At 34.8% G+C, this 26,913-nt stretch overlaps 1 protein-coding gene across 2 annotated transcripts; it reads right to left on the bottom strand.

Annotated features, from left to right (window-relative positions):
• Positions 1–611: 611 nt before the first annotated feature.
• Positions 612–26,905, bottom strand: LOC129265041 (KICSTOR complex protein kaptin-like). Of its 2 annotated transcripts, none has more exons than XM_064101834.1 (12): positions 26,685–26,905; positions 21,781–22,003; positions 20,952–21,037; positions 20,401–20,488; positions 19,830–19,884; positions 18,515–18,590; positions 18,037–18,107; positions 17,726–17,832; positions 13,931–14,150; positions 12,642–12,777; positions 5,155–5,439; positions 612–4,442 (listed from the first exon to the last, which is right to left on the bottom strand). In XM_064101834.1, the coding sequence occupies exons 2-12, from the start codon at positions 21,995–21,997 to the stop codon at positions 4,371–4,373; spliced, it is 1,413 nt and encodes a 470-aa protein (XP_063957904.1). In that variant the 5' UTR covers positions 21,998–22,003; positions 26,685–26,905; the 3' UTR covers positions 612–4,370. The 2 variants fall into 2 exon arrangements, with proteins under 2 accessions (XP_063957904.1, XP_063957905.1); XM_064101835.1 differs by having other exon boundaries at positions 26,696–26,738.
• Between the last annotated feature and the right edge of the window lie 8 nt (positions 26,906–26,913).

The raw sequence follows: 26,913 nt of genomic DNA, 5'->3' as shown, positions 1-26,913 counted from the left end.
ATAAACACCAATACTGAAACCAATTTACCTATAACAATACCAACGCTAACACCAATCACATTCAATACCAATGCAATAGTACAAATACTCTTACCAATATACCAATGCTAATACCAATAGCAATACCAACATCAGTACCAATACCAAAATGCCATTGCTAATACCAATTTCAATATTATTATTAGTGCTTTCTAGGAACTTATATTTATTAAGGAATTCTGATAGAGAAATCTATATACTACTCTGATTAGATTCAACAAAGGGGCTGCTCTTCATATGTAGCGCACACACACATACACGCACCCACCCTCACACACACACATATATATATATATATGCATACATCCTACGAAAGGGCGAAGTCTATGAATGGGTTTATTCCATCATAATACACATTTAGACATTAAGTCGAAGGTAGAGGGCGTAAAGGCACATTGCGAACATTGAAAAAAGACAAAGAAATTCGCCTTAAACGCAGATGTAGAAAGATATATATATATATATATTATATATACGCCTACATCCTACAAAAGGGTGAAGTCTATGAATGGGTTTATTCCTTTATAATACACATATAGACGTAAAGAAGAAGGTAGAGGGCAATATTCATATGGATAGCAACAACATATCTATTTATTTATTTGGTTTTCTTTACCCAGGGTGACCCTGTCAGTGGACTCAGCACTGTTTTTCTTGGGGGCCCTGGAAACAAGTAAACAAAATACATATATACATGTATATAAGAGTTAGAAACAATGAACAAATAAAGAATATATTCATAAAGACAACCGACCTGCAGGGTATGTACATGCACACAGAAATATATGTGTGTATGTAGAACAAATGTTCACATACTGTATACATTGTGTGTATGCATATATATATATATATATATATATATACAAACAAGTATACATTTTCTATGATCATATCAATTAATTTATTTTGTATTTACTTGCTTGAACCCTGGAACCAGCCAAATGGGGTTTGTTGTTTCAATGTAGTGGTTTCACGCTCTCCAGTACGATGTAGCGAATGAGTGCCTTGAAACTGCACTACGGGTACCACTATCAAGCTGATCCCAAAGAATGGCAGCAATACGAGAGCTTTTTTTTCAGCCTGCTTGCGTACAAGCGGTACCACTACACCATTCTGCACTTTTGAACTGTCAATCGTGGGGTATTTTCTGAGCCTTCCAAGGAGAGCAATCCATGAGCCAATCTCCTTCATTGATTCTACATTCTTTTGTCAGGTCATGGTATGGCCCATCCACACCCCTATATATTTATAACAGTTGACTCTTTCAAGGACATGGTTTTAACAACTAGGTTAATGTCATCACAGGTTTTTAGTTTCCTGGGAGATCCCAAAATCTTGTATTGCGTTTTAGATAAATTTAGCCTCAGATGGTTTTGTATTTAATAGCTATTTATTCACAAGTTCAAGCTCTTTATTCAATACTAATTCAATATCTTTGATTTTTTCAGCACTTTAATACAGTAGTGTCATCAGCATATATCATAATGTGACACATATCTAGAATGCTGGGTAAATCATTCACCATAACCGAAAACAGCAGAGGCCTGATAATCGATCATTCACCATAACCAAAAACAGTAGAGGCCCGATAATCAAACCTTGCAGAAACACCTGTCTTGACATAAGTAATGTCAGATAAGGTCCCTTTGATAATTGTATGTTGGGTTCTTCCAGATACATGTAATTATGATTGAATCCAAGTAAGCTCTCTGTCATTAACACCATAAAAGGAAGTTTCTTTAGCAACAATTTGTGACTGGCGGAATCAAAGGCCTTTTTCAGGTCAAGATACACAAAACCTGTTAGATGGCCATGGTCTACTTGCTTCAACAGACTATCAGAAAAATAGGTGATGAACAGTATTTGTCACATGGTTTTTCCTAAAACCAGATTGTTGTTTTACAAATATATAATTATCATTTAAATGGGCATGAAGTTGAACATGAACCACTCTTTCGTGAACCTTCATCATGATGGGAAAAACAGATATGGGACTATAATGATAAGGATCATGTCTATTACCACTTTTTTTTATATAGGTGTGATATTAGCAGTCTTCCATTCATTTGGTATTTGCCTTGTTTGAAGAGAGACATTGAAAATCGGAGTCATTAGTTCAGATATAATTGGGGCGGCTTTTTTGAGCAATTCAGGGTCCAATCCATCTATTCCTGTTGCCTTTCCAATGCCCAGTGTTTTCAGAGACTCTAGTACATGTACATGCTGAGAACTTATGTCCATGAATGCAAATGGTTCCAAAAGACACAATGCAAGTCACCATCATCATAATGTTGAGGGGCACCCTCAGATATAACACCTAAATTTGCAAATGAATGGTTAAGTTTGTTTGCTAGCTCGATTGGTTCATGAATGTATTCGTCATTTACTCTAAATCTTTCAATGGAAGATCAGGCATTTCTGCCACTGAAACCTTTCAAGATTTTTTCACAGTTGTGCAGGGTTTCGTTTATACTCAATTATATTTGTCACATCATAATCTATGTCTATATTTATTGATATGATTCCTACAAAAACGGCCTTGTTGCCAATGAATACTCAATCCGCTACCTTCCGCCCTTCTATTTAGCCTATCCCGTTTGTAGGATAATTGGATATACCAGGGAATAATTTTCCTGGTATCGAATCGCAATTTGCTCCACATTTTTGAAAGACTGCTATGCATTAAGTCTTTTGTATAGCATATTTTTACATAGGACTGTACATTACTTAGTTGAGAGCCTTTGTCTTATGACCAAAAATGCTATTTAAATTTGTAAAGCAAAATTATTCCCTGTATATTCATTGTTTACCCAAGGTGTCTTTTGCCCCCTTACTCTCTAATTAGTACTGGGGCATTTCTATCACAAGATTCTACAAACCCTTGTTTTCATGCATCCCACATCAAGTTGACATCCTGTGTATGGAGTTGCCTCCCTAATCGAGACATGGAAAGATCTTTCAAGAAATGTTGTGTGTCAAGTCTCTTAAAATTATGAAAGGTTAGGGGAAGGCGGGGTAAGTTGTGAAACTTTTTGCTTTTTGCATGTTAGAATTGATATGATTAATAATCTTGTAAAAATAAGTACCTTGCCTTAAAATGTAATTCTTCTGAAATATTTTTCACTTATATATAACTTTCTACCCCAACAATGAAAGTTATTGTCACCTTTGAAAAAAGAGATGTCAAATGGCTCAACTTACCCCATCTGTGGGGGTAAGTTGAGCCACCTTCTGGGGTAAGTTGAGCAACAAAAACTACGTACAAAATATATGGGGGAGGAACCGGCATGTCAATTTTTTATTTAAAGTCTTTCATTTGCTAATTCTCTATACATTGTAAATACTAACATCCTCTAAAACCAGTCATGTAAATTTGCTCCTTTCTGCCTACATATCGATGGCATGTTAAAGTTAGTTTGTTTTTTTATATATACATTACCATAAGAATTTTCATGGCTCAACTTGCCCCATGTTGGCTGGCTCAACTTACCCCAGTTCGAACTTAATGCGACAATTTCACATCCACACATTTAATATGCATCCATCATGCATAAGACTATGACAAGAATGAAGATCCAGACCTGGACTAACAATATTGTTCTTATATCTTTATTATATCTAAAGACGTGTGTGTAAAAAGAACTTATCTATTTCACACCCTTTTTTTACTTTTTTGCTGAAATTTGTATTTTTCCCTCTAAAAAGGTACCATTTGTTTCAAAGTTGAAAACAATGTGGTGGGGTTAGGGTTACGCAATGGGTCATCAATACATGACACCACCACAATGTCTGACTCATTCATTATTGGCCTGGGGTTGGTGGCTCAACTTGCCCCTATGATCAACTTACCCCGCCTTCCCCTACAGTTTTGGGTTTAATCTTTGGTCTATGTAATAAAAGCAAGAGACTAATTTGGCAATATGGATAATGTATGATGGCCACAGAAGTGACCCGGTATCTCCATGTTATATGCACTAGTGATTGCTTCAAATAAAGATTATATCCTGAAATTTTTAGCCCATCCATGCTTGAGAAATGGTTTTAAAAGAAAAATAGAGTATGCAGCATTCTGATCAGGACTCCGGGCATTAACAATGTGGTGCAAAAGCACTTGGCTAGTGGTGTTGTACATTAGTGGACATCAAGGAGGATCATATAGTCATCCTTAGGGTGGGTCATTTCTCATGCTCATCCATGCGTAACAATGTTCACTCCATTCCATGTACATCTCTCCATACAATAGTTACTCTTGTTTCTTCTTGACAGCCAAGATTCATCTCAATAATGCATTAATATTGAAATGACAGTGGTAATTGTTGGAATACATCCCATCAAGTTGGGTCATCTCCATTCAGTTCTTTCAAAGTTTCTAAACACCTCTGTGCAGCCTTGTCAAGATTATGCTGTAGAATAAACAATTATAGCATGAGAAGCGTTATGTCATCAAAAAGAAAAAAAAAACATTTAGAAGCAAAGTACACAATCATACAATGTAAATTTGTTTTCATAATACTTTTAAACTAACTCTTTTCCACTCTGCTATGACTTATTACATGATACGAGGTGATTTTCAAGATCTGTGTTCTGTTCTTCAATTTCACCTATTTAGAAGCAATATTATTTGACGAATGCAACCAAAAGCAATTTCACAGGTTTAATTTGTATTGCATGAATTGTCTTTACCACATCTAATGTTGCCTTCATTGTAATTAAAACAAAACAAAACAAAACAAGACCCCCCCCCCAAAAAAAAACCTCCTTACCCAAGCGTTGATTATTGAATATCGTTAAAAATTTAGATAACTTTTCAACATAATAAACATCTTTGTACATCTGACAATTATTATTCTCCACTTTTAATTTCCTTGATGAACTACTTGAGGCATGATAATAAGAAAGTAAATGAATATTTTTAATGAAATAGAAAGGAGAAGTGATCCATAAAGAATCATTTTTGGAGAGCTTGAATTGATAAGGGGTTGGATGCGTATATTTCATTTTAAGTTGTCAGAAATTTATTTTTGAAACCATAGTTCTATTATACGAGCATAATATAAGTTATAATACCAATTGTTTTTCATCTTCGCATTACACTTTCAAAGCTACCATACCAACCTGAAGAACATGGAGTCCTCTGGTTGATAGTACAATGACCTCTTTTAATCCATCACCAGTGAGATCAAAATGATTCAAGGCTAAAAGCGGATGGGCAAAGCTTCTAGACCAGAGCAACTCATAATGACCATTTCTTCTTCCTCCACCACCTCCCCCTCCTCCCCCTTCACCGTCCTCATCATTGGTTGGTTTCTCATCAGGAAGACTGTTATCTGATTTAGCTTGTTCATTGGTAGATGGTATATTAGCACTTTCAGGTGAAATGTACTTGTAAGCCAAAAGTGCCTGTGAGAGCAAATTCAGTGAATAGATATACTAACATAAAAAATATCATGAAATGATACTAGTCGACTTGAAGACCATTTTCAAGTACTCTTGATTGGTGACACTTCTAAGGCTATCATTCAATATCTAAATTTACTCTCACTGTGATTCTGATGAATACATTTCAACACTACATTTGAACAGAAATTAACCATCTACAATCCCATAAACGTATGGTTCCATGACATTTGCAACCGCTGCAATTGCTCTGCTCTAAATTCCACATACTAATGGAATGATCAACTTCAACCTTTGGTTTTACACTATACCCTTCCTGAAACCTAACCCTAACAGAAAACCCTATTGCAAACTTAACCCTACATCTTAGATGAAATTAAGCCCGGAGAAATCGTCGCAGGAGTAAATGTTATGTCACTGTAGTCTGTATGTCCATCTAACCCCTATGAGCAGAACATTCTTGAAGTGGTTCATCTCTGCTTGTGGTTTATATGAAAAGATGTCAGGCTCTCAAGCTGGAGTCCCGGAGGGGCCACTTCCATTGACGAGTGGATACCATGCGCGACCATGGGGTCTTGAAAAGCACCCTAAACACGTATTTTCCATATTCTGAAAATGCACCCCTTAACAAGTATTGGCGTGTGAAACCCTACCCTTAACAAGTATTGGAAACAAATTAAATACTATTGGAAAGTATTCCCAGAATTGAGCCCCTAAACAAGTACAGCGATGTATTTTCCATATTCTGAAAATGCACCCCTTAACAAGTATTAAAAACAAAACGATACTCTTGGCAAGTATTCCCTGAAATGAACCCCTAAACAAGTACAGCGATATTTTATTGTTGTGTCACGGGTCCGTCGGTCGTCGGTTTTACCTTTAGACACCATTATTTTGGTTTACTACGGCCTCACCTTCCACACCTCGCGCAAATCGGACTCTAAACACGTAGTGTTGGGGCAAAAAGGACATCATTTATAAAACATTTTTATTTTGTTTTATCATCCCCGCATATTTGACCCTAAACACGTATATTTTTCCGAGCGAAATAGATACCCTTTTTTCAATATTTTTGTGTTTTTGACACCCTTATCACGTTACGTACGTAACGTGCCCTATCCTGAAAAAGACATCCTTTTTACGTGTTTTTTTGGTCGCGCATGGTATCCACTCGTCAATGTAAGTGGCCCCCCCGGGGCTGGAGTACTTAAGGGATTTCCTAATCAATAAGCAATATGATCGTTTAACCCCTAGATGACCTTTGACCCCATCATCCTAAAAAACACACATGTGGTATTACCCAAGGATCATTTGAACCAAGTGAATCAAAATTGGATGCAGAAATGAAGAAATAAGAGAAAGTTGAACAAAAACTTGACCTTTGACCCTCGGATGACCTCTGACCCCATCATCCTCAGCAATACACATGTGGTTATTGTTGATTGGTTTTTAATGGTGCTCTCATTCAACAAGTGGAATGCCTCTGGCGGTCTCACCTGCATCACGCGATTCAATATAGCAGCAGTGCTGACTTTGAAAACTACTATAAAATAATTATTCACAAGAAGCACCATTCATATAATGATACAATACTAAGTTCATTGACATTTGACCTTGATCATGTGACCTAAAACTTGTCAGTGATACTTGATTACCCCTATATCCACATTTTATACACTACATCTATAAACTTTACCCCCATTATGGGCAAAGTTCATTGACCTTAAATGACCTTTGACTTTAGTCATGTGACCTGAAACTCGGACGGGATGTTCAAAGATACTTGATTACTCTTATGTCCAAGTTTCAGGAATCAGATCCATAAACTTTCAAAGTTATGATGGTAATTCAACAGATACCCCCCCAACATGGCCAAAGTTCATTGACCTTTGACCTTGGTCATGTGACCTGAAATGCACACAAGATGTTCAGTGATACTTGATTACTCTTATGTCCAAGTTTTATGAACTAGACCAATAAACTTTCAAAGTTATGATGATAATTCAACAAATACCCCCAACTTGGCCAAAGTTCATTGACCTTTGAACTTTATCATGTGACCTAAAAATTGCACAGGATGTTCAGTGATACTTTATTACTCCTATGTCCAAGTTTCATGAATCAGATCCATAAACTTTCAAAGTTATGATGGTAATTCAACAGATACCCCCAATTTGGCCAAAGTTCATTGACCCTAAATGAACTTTGACCTTGGTCATGTGACGTGAAACTCAAGCAGGATGTTCAGTAATACTTGATTAACCTAATGGCCAAGTTCCATGAACTAGGTCCATATATTTTTCAAGTTATGATGACATTTAAAAAATTTAACCTTAGGTTAAGATTTTGATGTTGATTCCCCCAACATGGTCTAAGTTCATTGACCCCAAATGACATTTGACCTTGGTCATGTGACATGAAACTCAAGCAGGATGTTCAGTAATACTTGATTAACCTTATGGCCAAGTTCCATGAACTAGGTCCATATACTTTCTAAGTTATGCTGTCATTTCAAAAACTTAACCTTCGGTTAAGATTGGTGTTGACGCCGCTGTCGGAAAAGTGGCGCCTATAGTCTCACTCAGCTATTAGTAGACTTGTTAAGAGGTTGAACGCTGCATTTTTGAGTACAAATGTCCCACTTGGCACAAATGTTCCTTGAGTCAAAAGAAAAAGATTCATCCAAAGAGACACGCTGTATCTATGCAAATAAGCAAGTAATTTGCATAAATTTGCATATTATGTCGATATAGTAAAAACAAGTATTTCAGAATATATATTTAACCAGAACTGCCCTAAAATTGGAAATAAAGACTTAGGGTAAGAAAGGGAAGAAAATTGTCATAAAATAATTGGGATATCCTTGTTTATTATTACCTAATTTACATAAATTATGCAAATTATAATTTAAAACAGAGTATTTATTCATGAATCCTGAACTGCTTTTAAAAAACAGCAACTAATACACAATGTCAACATTCTACATGAAAGATAATATATTAGCGAAAACATCGATATGCTTCATGACAGTATTAGTGTCTTAATTTGCTTAGAAAGAGGGCAAATATGTCAAAATGTATGACGTGATATTGCGCTAAAACGAGACCAAAACAATCTCTATGTCACAGTCACACTCACGAATCGGACAATAAAGCGATCAATGGTATGTCATTGGAGATAACACAATCTCAACACAATAGCTTCCATCGGCTTCTCGTATCGCTTTTGTTGGTGTGTATGCCACACCGTAATCTATGGTATATACGGGCAAAATGCATTTCGGTATCGGTAAAACACTATTAATTTTGTTTTATTTGTTTCTAATTTGTTTCTCTTGGAAAATTTACAGGAGACATTGCTTTGCAGGTTACTGCTTTAATGAAACTCTGGCACATGAATCATGACGAATGTATTCTACCTCAATCCATATTTTAACTTTATTAAAATATATATCTTTTTGGAGACCCCGAGGTGGCAAAACTGCATCCCCCTGCATTCCCGCCACTTTACAAAACCAGTTTGACTTGTATAATCGACTTGGAAAAGACAGATGTATGAGACATCAGTCAACATGTTTCCTGAAGAATTTTTTTTTTGTTTATTTAAGCCTACGCCCACGGGAGCCCTCCGAATTTACCCCATCCCCTCTCCGTATTTCGACTTTAAATTAAAAAAAATATTGTGTTTTAAAACCATCGGCAAGGCAAATTGCGTTTATTGGTATAATAAAGCAACTTTTATATCTATATTTTTATATTTACATTCATCATTATTGATATTATTATAATTATTATTAATATTATTATTATTATTATTATTACTGTTATTATTATTATTATTATTATTATTATTGTTCTGCCATTTGTAATAGTGCTCTAGCACAGTAAAGGCTATAACCCAACATGAGCATGCCTAGGATACCCTCTCCCTTTTTGGTTTTATGTATTCAAAAATAGTTTATTGTCTTTAGAACTCTTAAAAGATTACTTTTGTTTGTATTGATATCTTGGAATAGATTGAGGAGAAAATACTCTACAACTGACATGAAGAGGAGCTGTGGTACATTGAAGAACAGCCACACAGCCCTTTATTGATTCCACTCCATGTTAAATTTAAATATTTTTAGAGCCCAACCGGAAGAAAGATGCATTTCTACTACACAAAGTAAAGCCTCTTTGCATTCTCCTCTTGAAAAAAAAAAAAACATAGAAGGCATTGTTTTATATCTCATAAAATAAGTTCGTGTACGTGACGGTGGCCTGTCGAAGTTGCTCAACCGTTTATTTTGTTTCGACAATATATATTTAGAATATCGTCTAAATGATCTGAAACCCTCATCTGGAAAAGGGCACTTATTAAAGGCAGCATCTACACCATATATAGGAGGCCCTGGCACTGGGAAGAGGGGACTGAAGCTTGTTAAATTTCTTCGGACCAAAATTTTACATTGAAACTTTTTTGCTTTTCAAATTTACATCAAGAAATTTAACAAGCAAATAAACAAAATGGATTGCACTACAAAATGAAGGGTTTTTTTTTGGTAACGTTTCTTTTTTTTTTCGTTTTGTCACATCTGCCGGAATTCCAGGGGGTGCTGTCTATGGAGAATAACACACGCAGCACATCCCCCCCCCCTTCAGAAAAATCTTGCGGGTGCTTCAGCCCCCGCTTCCAAGTACCAGGGCCTCCTCTATATAATGTAGATGCTGCCTTTAATAAGTGCCCTTTTCCAGATGAGGGCTTCATTTAGACGATATTCTAAATATATATTGTCAAAACAAAATAAAGGGTTGGGCAACTTCGACAGGCCACCGTCATGTACACGAACTTATTTTATGCGATATAAAACAATGCCTTCTATGTTTTTTTTTTCAAGAGGAGAAAGTAAAGAGGCTTTACTGTGTGTAGTAGAAATGTATCTTTCTTCCGAATGGACTCTAAAAATATTTAAATTTAACATAGAGTGGAATCAATAAAGGGGTATTTTAGAGCTTACGTGTGGCTTTTATTCAATGTACCACAGCTCTTCTACATGTCAATTGTAGAGTATTTTCACCTCAATCTATTCCAAGATATGAGTTCTAAAGACAATAAACTATTTTTGAATACATAAAACCAAAAGGGGAAAGGGTATCCTAGGCATGCTCATGTTGGGTTATAGCCTTTACTGTGCTAGAGCATTATTACAAACTGCAAAACATCAACAACAACAATAATAATAACAATAATAATAATAATAATATTAATGATAATAATAATATTAATATAGATAAATATGAAATATAGATATAAAAGTTGCTTTATTATACCAAAAACGCAATTTGCCTTGCCGGTGGCTTTAAAACACGATATTTTTTTTTTATGTAGTGTCGAAATACAGAGAGGGGATGGGGTAAATTCGGAGGGCTCCCATGGACGTAGGCTTAAATAAAAAATAAAAAACTATCTTCTGGAAACATGTTAACTGATGTCTCATACTTCTGTCTTTTCCAAGTCGATAATACAAGTCAAACTGGTTTTGTAAAGTAGCGGGAATGCTGTAGGGAATGCAGTTTTGCCACTTCGGGGTCTCCAAAAGATATATATTTTAATAAAGTTAAAATATGGATTGAGGTGGGGTACGTTCGTCATGATTCATGTGCCAGAGCTTCATTAAAGCAGTAACCTGCAAAGCAATGTCTCCTGTAGATTTTCCAAGAGAAACAAATTAGAAACAAATAAAACAAAATTAATAGTGTTTTACCGATACCGAAATGCATTTTGCCCGTATATACCATAGATTACGGTATGGCAGACACACCAACAAAAGCGATACGAGAAGCCGATGGAAGCTATTGTGTTGAGATTGTGTTATCTCCAATGACATACCATTGATCGCTTTATTGTCCGATTCGTGAGTGTGACTGTGATATAGAGGTTGTTTTGGTCTCGTTTTAGCGCAATATCACGTCATACATTTTGACATATTTGCCCTCTTTCTAAGCAAATTAAGACACTAATACTGTCATGAAGCATATCAATGTTTTCGCTAATATATTCTCTTCCATGTAGAATGTTGACATTGTGTATTAATTGCTGTTATTTATAAAACAGTTCAGGATTCATGAAAAAATACTTTGTTTTAAATTATAATTTGCATAATTTATGTAAATTAGGTAATAATAAACAAGGATATCCCAATTATTTTATGACAATTTTCTTCCCTTTCTTACCCTAAGTCTTTATTTCCAATTTTAGGGCAGTTCTGGTTAAAAATTTATTCTGAAATACTTGTTTTTACTATATCGACATAATATGCAAATTTATGCAAATTACTTGCTTATTTGCATAGATACAGCGTGTCTCTTTGGATGAATCCTTTTCTTTTGACTCAAGGAACATTTGTGCCAAGTGGGACATTTGTACTAAAAAATGCAGCGTTCACCCCTTTTTTTGCAGTTAACAAGTCTACTATATGCAGGTGAGACAAAAATGAATATATGCACCACAGTATTACCCAAGGATCATTTGAACCAAGTGTGATCAAAATTGTTAAAGAAATAAAGAAATGAGAGCAAGTTGAACAAAAACTTTAACATTTTTTTAACAGACTAACAAACCAACCAACAGAAAAAGTGATTACTAGGTCTCTGCTGAACTTCGTTCAGGTGAGACAAAAATTTGCAAAAATTGCAAGGTGTTATTGTTATGCCACATTCCTTTCCCTGACATGATTTGTTACACTTACAAAACAATATTCAATTTTTAGTTTGAACATTTCTGTACCTTTATCATGATTGAAATCTGTTTGTTACAAGTAGCTTTACAAAATTAATCCAGCAATGATCTAATAAAAAAAATCTACATGCATTATGAAAGAGCACAAGTGTTGTGCATCAGTCATTGTTATGATCAATTAATCAGTTGTGGTCTAGTGGTTTTTCATCACTCTTGCCTTTCATTGAGAGGGTTGTGGAATCTCAGCCATGGCATTATTTCCTATAGCCCAGCAAGAAATCTATCCATATTGTGCTGCACTTAACACAGATGTAGTAAATGAGTACCTAGCAGGAATTCCTTGAAACAGGGTAATAATAACAACTAGTACCTTGAACACTGCACAGTGCATTAATGTGTTCTATAAATTGCATTATCATTTTTATTATAATGGTCAGCAACGATGACCAAAAAGTGAAGTCATATGATCATCAGAACAATAGACCTACCTGTCCATAAGTGCCTATGAGAAGTTCATTCTGACCATCCCAGTCTAAATCTGCTACACATGTACATAGCGCACAATCAAACAAGTCACTTTGCGGCAGCAATGTCTGATTTTGGAATCCTTCTTTCAATACATTCCTAGAAAAAAAATAGAATGGACAAAGCTTATCTAAATTAATTTTGACAATAAAATTGACAAGAGAATGAGCAATCTAATCATCATTATCTATTTTTGCCCAGGGCAATTATTCTTTTAAATGTGAAGATTATTTCAAGGAGTATGAGACAAGAGCATAAAAAAACTCTTAATTTAACATCTTACAATTTTATTGAACCATTTTTTTTCAGGAAAAATCAACATGACAGTTGTACAGTTCCATTGTTTAAGATTTTTTGTTTTTCCTTTATACACATGCCATGTCATAGCCAATACATGCAACTAGCATTTTTTAATGAAAATATAGTAAAAATATATTTTTAAATTACTTGAAAATGTGTGGGATATGTATACGAAAAAAAAATGAAATAAATATTTGTATTGTACATTAAATAACACTGAATAGTTTACACAGGTACATATAAATCGCTACATTTCTGTGATAAAAGGAGTAAAATGGCAAGTATGGGAAAGCTATTGTTATCACTTCCTGCATTTCTTTTCAGGGGAGATTAGTGCTGCAGACTTATTGTGTTTACTTCCTTGGCTTCCGTCTCATCCTATACAGACGCTTAGATTCAAATTATTGATTGAATACTTGTTTTTACAATGTTACATAATGCATCCACAATAAATAAAAACTGTGCTGCAAGCAAATGGAAAACAACTGTGTGAACATTAGGATGGATCAATATGACAGTAATATCAAAATATTTCTACCCACTGGGTAATACACGTAAAACAAAAGTAAGGAATCAAACCTTCAGAAATCAACCATTGTCATACCTTGATAAATTTTCATTAATCTCTCATTGACATATTAATTAATTTTTCTGCTTTTATTACAACCAACTTGACATCATATGAATTCCCCTTCAATAACAAAATTGTGAGATAGATGAAACAGAAAGTTGAATAAGGGCATAAGGATGGAATGTCTGGAGAGCAAATACCATGATCCTAAATATCAGAATCAATTGATCCAATCACAATTAAAAAAGGGTCGCTTTATGTCCCATAAGATATGGCCATTCATTTCACTGCTTCATAACCTTTAGCACCACATTCTGCGATTGATCATATCATGTAATTTAATGCTTTAGAAACATAAGAATCCATTACTATCATATCTACCTGTAAACAACTGCAACTTCTACAGCACTTGTGATAAGAATATTAAGATCATCATCTAAGATGGTATCATCGACAGTATCATCTTCCTCCTCTTTCTCTTGAATCCCTTCTTCTCTCCTCTCAAGCCAAGGTAATGCTGATTCCATGTGAGTAGATGATGTGAAGATACGTGAACATGTGATGGCACTATCATGGTTCAGCTCCCATTGGTTCATTACCTCTGATGAATGAATCACAAAATATCTTCATCAAAATGCAGTACAGATGATAGATAAGACAAGCTGGATATTGACATCAAGAAGACTCAAGCCACATGACGACGGATGGATGAATATAATCATTTTATATATGGAAGTTTGAAGATTAAAATTTAAAGCCTGTCTAAGGCTTTGGTAAAGTTACTTGAATCATTGAATATTACAATATTGCAAAGACGTAGTAGTCATTAAATGCATGTTTTACCCATTTCATAAATTTCTATGGCAATTCACAGGCAGTTGGAATTTGAATTCAAATCTAGTGGCCTCTCTCTTTAATGTTTTTATTCAAAATAGCCACTTGAGCACTTACTTTACATATTTAAGAAATGGAAAGTTACTGACAAAGATCATTATATCTTGAAATTTTCAGACCATTCCTTGCTTGAGACAGTCTTTCATATAAACAAAACAAAAATATGCAGATATTTTATTTTAATCGGGCACCTGATTAATTTAAACTTTGATGTAAAATCAATCAATACATCCAATAAAACACATTATTACTTTATATTCTTCACACTGCAATCGTTTTGGGCACATGCATCAACATGACCTAGCAAACTATGATTTACCAAGACTAAAGATAATCTTTAAAAGGATAAAACAATTATGAATCTTTCTGAAGGAATTTTTATTAATCAAAATGTGTTGTTCTAAAATTAACTGAATTAGAAATCAAAAGATATTTCTTTTTAGCAGCAACGATTAGTATCTTTAATTGCATTAACTTGAAAACTCCAAACATAACAGACCTTGGATCAGTCTTGTGAATGCAATATTATTATATAACTTTGATATTAAAAGATTCTTGGATTTTGATTGGTTGAAAGGTGATAAATATTGATCCATTTTAGGCTGCATGCATATATTTTCCACTGCACAGTGATCGTGCAATGGAAAATAATTTTACAGCATTCAAGGAATTATTTCTCATCAGAAAATATCTAAGGGTGATTCCATACGTGTCGTATGGGACATTTAGAGAACATTAGACATTTTTTGACAAGAAAAACAAAAAATATTCCAGTAACTAAATGTGATCATCAAGTACTACCAGAGTGGAGGGAAAACCAAGACTTAACATGATTTGAATTCACATCATGTATAATACAGATTTAAAATAGTAATGTGTCGTACGGACGCAGAAAAGTGGCTTTTTTAGAAACCTCAAGTTTGTACTCTAAAGTCTGTGAGTTGAACAGATAATTTTCACCGAAACCGAACTTAAATTGATATTCAATTACCCAAGAACAAACGCATCTATGAAAGAAAGCAAAATAAACATTCATGAATAAATAAAGCAAATTACAATTTTCGAGAACATTGTGGCGTACGGGACACTCAAAATGTGTCGTAAGGGACATCTCTAAATTGAAGCCAAACTTTCCTACTTTATGTCTCTTTGACTTCTTCAATCACTTTATTTGGCTGATGATAATGATAATCCTATCAAACTAAAGACATTCATTATGTTAGAAACCGCTTTTGGCTGAACATTTCTGTCAATATATCATAAAATAAAATAACGTGTCGTACGAGACACTTGTCTGTTGTATGGGACGCTTGTGTGTCTTACGGGACACCTGTGTGTCATACGGGACACTCGTGTGTTGAACAGGCACTTGCGTGTTGTATTGGACAGCCTGAATAAAACGATGAACTTTTTATCAATTAGAAGGGGAGCATTGTCCCTAAATTCTTCCTTTTTAATGAAAAAGCCTTTTAATAAGTAGTCATTCAGGACAATATAATTAAGTAACCTCAAAAAATATACAATCGGGAGCAATATATTATCATTTTTTTCATGATGGGAAATGTACAATGGTTCACAGCATTTTTACGAGCTGAAAAACTTGAGGTTTTGTGTGAAGTTATATTTTCGTGAATCAATTGATGATTTCCAATGCACTATTTAAATAATGAATGAATGAAACTGTTTGTGTAAATTATGGGGCAAAATTGTTATGATTTTTCATATAAAATGTATATATACATGATATGTCACAACTGTCACTTGAAATTCCACAAAATATTTTTTTTCTAAAGAAACGCGATTCTACTTTTTCAAACCTTTCTGCATTTCATGAAACCATATGGTTTGTTATATTTTCCAGATTTTTTTTCACAACTTAAAAAAGTAAGGAGTTTCAATACTGTATATAAAAAAATTAGCGATCATCAAGGAAAGTCCACATAGATGATTGATATGTAAATATTTTTTATTTACATCTTATAATAATTTCACATTAGCATGCAAGAGGAAGTCATCTTCCAGGCTAGGGTGAATCAATTACAAATGTTTTCTTTTCATGCTCAATGACAAAGAAATTAACCTGCTCTGACCAGTGAAAATCACCAGTTTAGCTGAAGGGATTCACAAAAGAATACGCCTACGTGAAGTCAATTAAAATGGTTAGAATCACCTATTTCATGTTCTATGTGGATAAATAAAGTACTTTTTCAGTTCACTTTATGTCAAATCAATTACTTATATTAAAATAGGCCTGCTATTTATAGTTTCTGAATCCAAATCCTGCAATTAAATGCAGTATATATTGTGTGTCGTACGGGACAACTTTTAATAGGACAATTATTGACAAATGTAGGGCAGTAATTAGATCCTTATGGGATAAATCGATCACCCATGGGTCAAAGATAGAGAAACTGATATCGTGAAATTGCATCATCAAAAATAAAATTGTGGGAAAAACTTTTGCATTTTCATGTGTCGTACGGGACACTGTCAAAAATAGGATCGGAAAAATCAGGGCCTCCCCTATTATGGATCATGAAAATGTTGTAGATATTATTTGGAACCATCAATGATACATTATTCCATTGACCCGCAATATTTTCAATCTTCTTGTGCTTTACCAATAATCGTTTCAGGCAGTGTTTGTACTTGACTATTTATTTAGCAAAATTATTGAAAATTGAAAATGCCATTGTTTCTCCCAAAAAAAACTATATCTGACTTCACTTTTGGTTAAAACCCATAATTTTCATAAAATTTAGGTATCATAGTAAAATATTACACTACTTATGACTTATTGAAAGCATGTTGAAATTTATGATATTTTTGAAGTTCTAGTGTGGAATCGCCCCTTAGTGTTCCAGAACAAATATCTAAATAATGATAAAACTTGAGGACCACAAAATAAATTCACTTGCATAAAGGGTGGTAATCTGATAAACCAATGTTTAACCCTAGTCGAAAGTAGAATTTTAAACCACACATCTATAGAATGCTGGGCTTCATAACATTTCTTCCTTATTCATGGTAGGTATAATGTACCAATGAATTCATTAAAATTCATTATTTTGTATATTCATTGTATTTTCTTAATCTGCCCATTTCAAAACTTAATTCAGTTTTGACAATTTTTTCCCAGCAGGATAAGAATAATTTCCAATTTGTGAATGAGTAGACAACTGGCACACCATTAACCCAGCTTTAACTAAATAAAGCATGGCTATCAGAATACCTATCAGTATTCCTGATCAGTAATTTATTGCTTGAATGCACTTGACATACCATTATTTCTTGTGTTAACTAACACAAGTCTTATATAGCCACTACGACATCCAACAACACTCAACCGTCTGCAGTCTTTGAGATTCCAACTGTCCAACCATAATGCACTGCAAAATCAATCAAGAAAAATCAAATTGAAATACAGTAAACTGGAGCAGGATCTTACTTTAATTTACACATTTATATTTAACTATCTTGAATGATTATGAATCTGTATATTTTCAAATCAGAATACATACCATGACACTCATAATTGTTAAATGTTACTGACCATACAATATTAAATAATATAAAAGTCAGGGTATACTTACACACATGGTAAATCATTAAATTCAGGAAAAATACTTGTCACTGGATGCTCAGAGAATCGACCACCAAGTTCCTTTAAAAGCAAAAATTAAAAGAAATTTTGAAAATCTAAGATTGAACATACCAATGATCTAATAATGGTGCATATGTATTATTCTAGATTATTCACAACAAAGACAACGCTTGGATTTATTTCCAGATCCACCCACAGAAACTCACTAAAAGAAAATGTACACCAGATTCATAAAACAAACAATACTATATGTCTCATTTCTCCTTTTCTGTATTAAAAACTGAACTAACAGCCTACAAGACTCTCCAATCTTCTAAAACATAGGGTGCTTTACAAAATGTTAAACCTACAAATGGCTTAATTAAACAGCTTCCCTCATGACTTTTAAGGATTAGTTTTGCTCAATTCCTCCTAGTTAATTTTGGGGTTTTTAGAACTACAATTAAACATAAAAATAATTATCATACCTCCCTATATAGGTGAACTTGATTGTCAGACCCGGTGAGAAGGAAGACTATCTCTTGTTCACCATCTTCAAGAATCCTATCAATAAATATAAGAAGGAAATATGCTATTAATGATTAATTTCTATTATAATAGTGAGAGAACATTTCATAAATAATTCAATCAACATGGTTCTGTATTTTAGACTTGTTAACCATGCATTGGTGTATTGTACTACATATGATAAGGCATTCACCAAAGAATTTTAATCTAGGATATAAACAAGGGTTCTCTCTAATAATGATAATTATAATTTAAAAAAACAGGAGGAACAAAATACTCCTGAGATATGAACCTTTAAAAATAATGTAAACTTGGACACAGGCAAAACCCAAGGTGCATACTTCCAGGGCTCACTGCACTATATTGTAAGGCATGAGCGGTAATCCCAAGGGGGAGAGGTGGACTGAAGAGAAATATATGCAAAGTAAATTCACTATTCATTCAATTACAGAGATGTACTGGTAAGTCTTGAGGTCTGATTTTTTAATTTCTTCCATGAAAGAATTATTTCATCACTTGAGATGTCAGTCTGAAGATTGAGAACCAATGAGGCCTCTTTCTTAGAGTCAATTACAAGTGGGGCAAGAAAACATTTAATCCAAGCACTAGTGGGATAGGCTAAGTCAAATTTGTAATCTGCACTGAAGAGGGTATTGGCATAACCAACAGTTTTGAATCAGATATTTTCATAATTTGAGCCTTACTGAACCTATTCAGTGGTTAAATTCTTGCTCTTAGATAAGTCTTCATGTGCAACAGAAGCAGACATTTTAAGCAATGTTGGAAATTCTAAAATTCATTTTAAACTTTTGATCTCAAGTTTTCATCAACACACTTAATAACTGATCAGGGCTCTGTTGTACAAATAGTTGTAATAGACTCAAATCAAACTCAAATTACATAATCTCTTTGTTTTAAAATTTGAGATCAATCTCAATATGAGTATAAATTAAAGCTATCATAACTCATTATTAGAAGGGTTCTAACTCTTTTCTTCGCAACCAATATCTAAAATTTAAAACAAAAATTTAATATCAATATATATCATTTTATACACTAGTAGATGAACAAATATTTTAACTTTTATCTCTAAGGAGGATAATGCATATTAAAGTGATGAGTATCAACCAATCTAGAAAACTGTGCAATCTGTTTGAGGACAGACTGAGATACAGAGATCAAGTTTGGATTATTTGGAAATTAAAAACATACAAAGTTACTAAACTCATTACAAGATTAATCAATCTGCTAATAAAGATATCTTATTGTTCTTACTTGGTGTGACAGAGATAGTATGGGGTGAAATCCAGCTCTATATTGGTCCACATCTCTGTGTAATGAAAAAAAAAAAAAAAGATAATTAGCAACACTCTGGATTAATAAAGAATAAGGAGGATTTATGAGCATGTCAGCTGTACTTTGCTTTTCTCACAATAAACTAAACAAATAATTTCAAAAGTTGTCACAAAAAACAAATTTTGCACCCGTATTATCCTGGTATATAAAGGAACTTAATAAAATGCTGCATCTTATTTCAAGTCAAACTTAAAAAGTCAGAGAGCAATAATTTACAAAGAAAGCAATACAGTATACTCCAGTAATTGTGAAAACATGAAAATGAGCTGAAAAATTGGTATGTCTAACTTTGCACATGCAGAAATGAACAAGACATGTATGTTAATTAATGATACCTTGCAAAATGACCTTATATTGACAAATTTCCTTACTTAACAATACCCCATATCTTACCAAAACCACATGCCACTTAGTGATTTTTTTTATAGATTCTTTTAAAATTGATTTGTGATCATACCACAACTGGAAAGCATCTTTAATATGCACTCACGTGCTATACTGTCAAGTACATACTCAGATCCTTTGTCCCATGGTGCATAAAGGTTAAGTATATGAGAAGGATGATCAGTCTCTGCATCCTAATGAAAGAGAACAACAAATTAAAAAACATTCCAATTTGAATTCCAAAATTAACTTCACTGATATCTAATTCAGCCATTTCAGAATACCTCTAATTTATCAGGAAAAGCAAAAAGATATGTTACCAGTAAATCTATTCATATGTTTAAGCTACCCTAAATTCCCAGTAATTTACATCAAGAGAAATGTTAAGCTATAGATTCCTTGCAAAAGTCATTGTGGTAAGAATATGAAAAAGCAAATAAAAATGAAAATTAGGATTAAGGAAATTCACCAGTGATAAAAGGAGGGATTTAAAATAAAAAGAGACATGAAGGATCTGACATTAATGAAATTCAAACACTGTCAGCATATTTCAAGAAAGACAGCTTGTTAAAGCTGATCATCCTTTAGTTTGATCTTGTATGTTCTACTTGACATTTACACTTCAGATCATAAGACATAATCAAGGCATGCTCATACCTTGGCAAATGTAATTCCAATGATGTATCCTCCACCATCCTCCATAAGACGTTGGTAGGAATCGATTGAGATTATCTCTGCATCATCTAAAGAACAAGTCATAATATTTGGAAATACATCATCTTATAGACCAAAGTAACTGATTTTGTAAGAAATGAGAGAACTAGTTGGAGAGATACAATCTTGATAAATCATTTATATTCATATAAAAGGATTATTATTGAATGAACATAGATGTTCTTTGTAGGTTTGCATGGTGGAGTTTATAACGTGGAGAAGGTTTACGGTTCACCATGTGTAATAGGAAGAAGGGAAGGAAATACAAGCAGAAAGATTGACATGGAAAGAAGAGATAGGATGAAAAGAAAAAATGAACATACTTTAAAAAATATCTTTATGCAACTGAATCTCTGCCTTACATTCGAAGAGGAATGTGCAAATTGTTCTTATTAAGTCACATGCTTTATTTGATGTAATTAATGGTCTGTCATATTGAAAACAATAAGCAAATACCTTACCATTATACACTAATGATGATATCACAATCTTTAAAAATGAATGATTAATTCTGATTACTATTTAGTATGCAGAGTAAAATAAGCAATTTTTTTTAATGAATATTTTTCCAATTTCAAAAGTCCAACATTGCCAACATCTTCATTTCTGTAAATATTAACCAATAACCATTGCTGCATATGAAACAAACAAAAAATATGAATACACTGAAAAATATATTGGATGAGATTAAAAATAGATGAAGTATTGTATAGGCCTATATTGGTTTAGAAGTATACACCCACACCCAACAAAGATATCATATAATAGTTACCTGGAATTCCTGCAAAGTGGATTTCTTTGGCTACAGGTTGAAGCTCAGTCTTACCCCTCTCTGCCATGTATTCTAGAGAGACTACTTTATCTTTGAGTGGAGCAACCAACACCTTACCGACTCCTCCAGGGTAGGCCAAGGATGTAAGACCATAGACGTTGCTCTGACAGGGTATGGAGGTGAAATGTGCCTCATGAAATCCATGTCTTTCAGCCATTTCAATCTATATGACATTGTAAATCAATAATACCAGGGTTCAGGTTTTTAAGGGTGAGGGCATGGTAACCAGGCAGGGTGGGAAATCATTTTTTTTTCTAAGGGCAATTTTTTTTACCTTGTGGCAATTGCTAATCTTAGGGGGATATTTATTCTCTTTTAAGGGCTACTTTTTGCGCAAAAAGTATTTAGTGAGCACTGTAAAGACATTTTTCATTATTTACCTACCCTCAAATTCTGTCAATATTTACATGTATGTTCTGCTGTACATAGAAAATCATTATTCTAAACTTTCTTGAATACATAAATGGCAGATTTTGGGGAGATTTTAGAAAAGATGGTCACCCAAAAGCATTTGATTTCGAGAATATTACAGGCGATTTTGGTTTACATAAGGGCAAATCACCTATTGGCCTCATGTATTTCCTATGCTATAACCAGGGGAAGTATCATCATTTAACAACAAATGAAGGATTGCACTGAAAAAAATTAAAACAAAATCTGATTCAAGATGAAGATATGATATTTAAAACCCCTGAACACCCCCCCCCAAAAGGCCTTAGTGTACTACACATACGAAAAAAGAGTGCAAAGCATATTCTCACATAAATGTAGTAAAAATTGTAAAATACAGGAAAAACAGGGTACTGGGCAAGGTTGTAAAGGACGCAGGACAAAGTGGGGGGAATATGGGACCATTCCTTGAAATTTGGGATGTGTGGTCAGTGGTCACCCTGTCTAACACAAGGCTTGGCCTGAGTATATGCTTAGACATGTTAGAATTCTGAAATTAAGACTTTTTAGATTGAGCCTTTGACATTTTTTATTCATTTATTTATCTATTTTGGTATAAAAAAAGATTGCACATAGCAGCCTTAAAGCTGAATTGCATTCAATTTACAATGATTGATACAACAGTGAATAACATTAAGAACATTGAAATAGTAAGTAACTAAACTCTGATCTAGATTCAATGATTATTAGTTATATAATAAAAAAAATGAATATGATAATAAAGATTTTATAGTATAATTTAATCCTGTTGTTTTGTGGTGTATAATTATGTCTAATAATTATGTCTAATAATTATGTCATCTGTCATGTAATTCATAGAGGCCTACTTCATGCAAACCAATTTAATAGTCACCTCTGCTGCAATCATTATACTATAATGATCATAGCCGAGGCAACCGACTGGCCTGCATGGATTAAGGTATTTTTCAGTGCAAGTATAAGTATTAAGGATAACAAAATTGGGGACATAGAATTCATACAATATGAGTGGAAAAAAATAAAGGTGTAACTTTCTAGTACTGACAAAAAAATGATAAATTGCATTGACAAACAGCATAGATATATAAACTACTTCAGCCCAAGATCACAGAACAAATTTTTAGCACTCTCAATAATAACCATAATTGTAGACAGGAATATTTTTCTGGCAATTTATTGAAAAATTTCTGACATTTTACTACCATCCCCAGTCCAGACATGAAGGTGATGTAGCAACATGGGCTCAGCCCCACCAATTTCCCGGGGTTAAGCTTAGCCTACTTCATTTTCACACTACCTTTTAGCAAAGTGGGCTAGCATGGTATATAGTACGGTACTATCTGGCCCTGCAAAAAAGTAGGGTGCCAGTGTGCCAGCATAACTTTCTTATTCAAGCTACAGTATTTCTTTCAAACTCACCATTTTAGCGGTCACTTTTGTTTTTCTTGTTTTTCCTCTCTCACTTGCTCACCATGGCATGCTCACTAAAAAAATTTTATGACCACATTTGGGGATTCTTTTCTAATGTTAACTTTAACACCGGGCGGGACTTTTTATTGGTTTAACTAGATCTAGATCCAAGTAGTTGTTGTTGTTCTTTGTGGGTCATTTCCACACCCAAATTATCTCCTTGGTATACTCTCGGTGTGTCTGTCACAAGGTTGATGAGCTGCTAGGTACTATTTGCTTACATGTAGATACTGGTGCTAGAAGTTGGCATTGGTGCTTTTGATGAAGCGAGCCAAAGAAGATGCTATTATAGATTGCATTTGGGGTGACAATTTGGGGTTAGTCCCAAGGAGGGAAAAGAGGGATATATCTCGAAGATAGGAAGGGGTGCTTGTCCTTTGATATCCAACGTCAATGGATTGCATCATCTCCTCTCTATACGACTTGTGGAGTGGGCAGTGAAGAAGGACATGTTCAAGTGTCTGCCTGTCATGTTCACAGTCGCATGTGGGTGTAGGGCATACACGAGGGAGTACTTTGTGCATATGGTCTCTGAGCTTAGTCTGTCCAGTTAGCATCCTCATGATCTTGACCTCTGTGGACCTATCATATTTACTAGAGGCTTTCTTTCTAGTGACATTTGGCTGTAGCTGATGGGTCCATCTACCCTTGGTGTTTATATTCCATCACCTTTGCCAGAATCTTACAGTGTTCTTCTTGATGTTCTTGGTGATACTTGCATACAGTATGAAGTGGATGAAGAGGGAGGTGGAGCATTGCGTGCATGGTAAGCAGCATCCTTCGCCAGTCTGTCTCCAATTACATTTCCCTGAATTTCAGCTTGACCTGCAATCCAAGTTATACTTTACAGAAATTCCTCTATTGTGTAGAATGGAAATGTTCTTGCTAGTATTTGAGATGATTTCAAGAAGTGAGGCTCAACAGCAATGTCGATGGCTGCCATTTCTCCATGAAAACTAGTGGAGTTACTCGATATTGGAACACTGAGGAGAGTAGGGTTACTGTTGAGCCCTGTCCAGTATATGACAACACCTGCACCACAAGGGCCGGGATTGTTCAGAGCAGAGCCATCAGTAAAGATGACAGTGTCAGAGCAGATGTCCAGGAGAAAGTCAGTAGCAAGCTTATGCTTTATCCTTTTGCTCATTAGTTCTGCTGGCACTATTTCCTAATGATTCCCAGCCAATGCAGACTTCCACCATTCTGTGAAGGATGCTCACCACTGACTCTGTGGGTGGAGATCCTGGGCTATCCATGTCCAAGTTGATGTTGAAGTCTTTTATATGCTTTTCACACTGCACTTTTTGTCCTAAATTGGTGGGGCTAAGGGGGGGTCTTAGCCCCACCAATTTCCCGGGGTTAAGCTTAGCCCACTTCGTTTTCACACTACGTTTTAGCAAAGTGGGCTAGCACGGTAAATAGTACGGTACTATCTGGCCCTGCAAAAAAGCAGGGTTAGCCGGCATATTGCGGTGCTAGCACCACAATTGCGGTGCTAAGAGATGCAGTGTGAATCGAAACCGGGCTAAGGAAAAGTGGGGCTAAGCATTAGCCAATCACAGAAGTCGAAATTGCACGTTAATCACGCTCTGTATGGTAAAATCATCAATATTAATGAGCTATGTGATTGCCCGGGGTTAAGGCGTTAACCCCGGCTAAGCAAATAGTATGGGGTTAAGAAAGACAGTGTGAATCGAAAAAAAGATAGTATGGGGTTAAGGATAGTCCGGGGTTAAGGATAGTATGGGGTTAAGGAAATGCAGTGTGAAAAGCATATTAGAGCTCTAATCATTAAACATAGAGGTGAGAGTCTTGGTCCTAGCATGAAGTCAGGCCGGGTCAGACAGCTCAACAGGAAACTTTGCACCATCATCTTGAAACTGTCATTATTCTCTTTACAAAGAATGTAGTAGTAGAGAGTTCTGGCCAAGTTTTCTCGAAGTCTGGTGTCAAGTGGCAGAGTGTGGGAAACAACTTCGACAGCATCTGATGAGCAGTGCATGATAGTACCTGTGGCCATACGTAGAGCAAGATTCTGAATCCTTTCAGGGCAGCAATCGATCTTACAGTGCACCACACTGGGTATGCAAATTCTAAGTGTGGGCGTACAAATGATGAGTATAGTGAGTGATTGTATTACAGACAGGCCTTGTATTACCGAACGCACGCATCATACGCATCAGAAAATAAATTCATACGCTCAAAATTTTGCAACATCCTTCCAAAGAAAACTTGAATAGAAATTGATGAAAAATGGTCAAAAACACATTTTCAAAGTCTTAATATTCTATAATATAATACAATATAAATAAAATATGGTCAAAATAGCTCATAAGTGGTTTTTGTTGTTTTCTCAACCTTTAAGGCCATAGTCATAGAAAACACACGTTCGGTTATACCATACCTTTTTCAAGTGACCAAAATATTCATGTGCGAAGAGGGGTCCGATTAAAAGCTAATATCGTAAAAAGGAAAAACGATTTCGGCAAAATTTTCACATATTTATATTTTGTAGGTAATTGTGTATTTATGGTGAAAGTTTGGTGAATTTTATGAGAATAATGTGTTTGATATGATTGAATTAATGAAAAGTGTTCGGTAATACGATTCACTACCATTACAGGAGGAGCATTGCCATTGAGCTATATAAGTATATATAAACAAGTCTAAGTTAAAAAGTAGGCTTAAGTTAATTAACGTTAGGGGTCTAATTAAATTAGACCAAAAGTTTCAGTCTCTGTATTTTGGTTGTTCCGCTGAACTGGATGGGGATGATACTGATACTGATACTGATAGTAAAATGTCAGAAGTTGTTAAATAAATCCCCAGAAATGACGGTTATTCCTATCTAGTATGACTATGGTCTAATTTACTTATTTTTGGAATAGACCCATTGCCTTGCCCTTGATCTAACCAAAATTTTGATAGATTCGGTCAAACCTTACTATACTTACACACTTGACTAGCTTGACACAGGCACAGCTCAGCTCCCGGCTCTGCCTCTAAAACTCTCTCTACCTTTCTCACGTCACCGTGCTCGCTCTCCTCGATGATCCTCCTCGCGGAGCTCCAGCTAGGATCAGGATGGGGGTACGGTGCACTCGATCGCCGGCGTGGCCGGGGGCTTTGCCATGGCCATGCCACTCGATGAACTCGACTCATGTAGACCGTTGC

This window comes from Lytechinus pictus, chromosome 7 (genome assembly GCF_037042905.1).
Source record: "Lytechinus pictus isolate F3 Inbred chromosome 7, Lp3.0, whole genome shotgun sequence".
In the NCBI taxonomy this organism is placed as follows: domain Eukaryota; kingdom Metazoa; phylum Echinodermata; class Echinoidea; order Temnopleuroida; family Toxopneustidae; genus Lytechinus; species Lytechinus pictus.
This window is presented reverse-complemented; position numbering and strand designations above follow the sequence as displayed.

Bases quoted from the DNA above. Each gene is read 5' to 3' on its own strand.
- LOC129265041 (XM_064101834.1), bottom strand. From the start codon at position 21,997: ATGGCTGAAAGACATGGATTTCATGAGGCACATTTCACCTCCATACCC. The intron at 21,038-21,780 runs GTAACTATTATA...CTTGTTCTTTAG, and splicing joins CCACTTTGCAGGAATTCCAG to ATGATGCAGAGATAATCTCA. The intron at 4,443-5,154 runs GTTGGTATGGTA...TTTATTCTACAG, and splicing joins GAGGACTCCATGTTCTTCAG to CATAATCTTGACAAGGCTGC.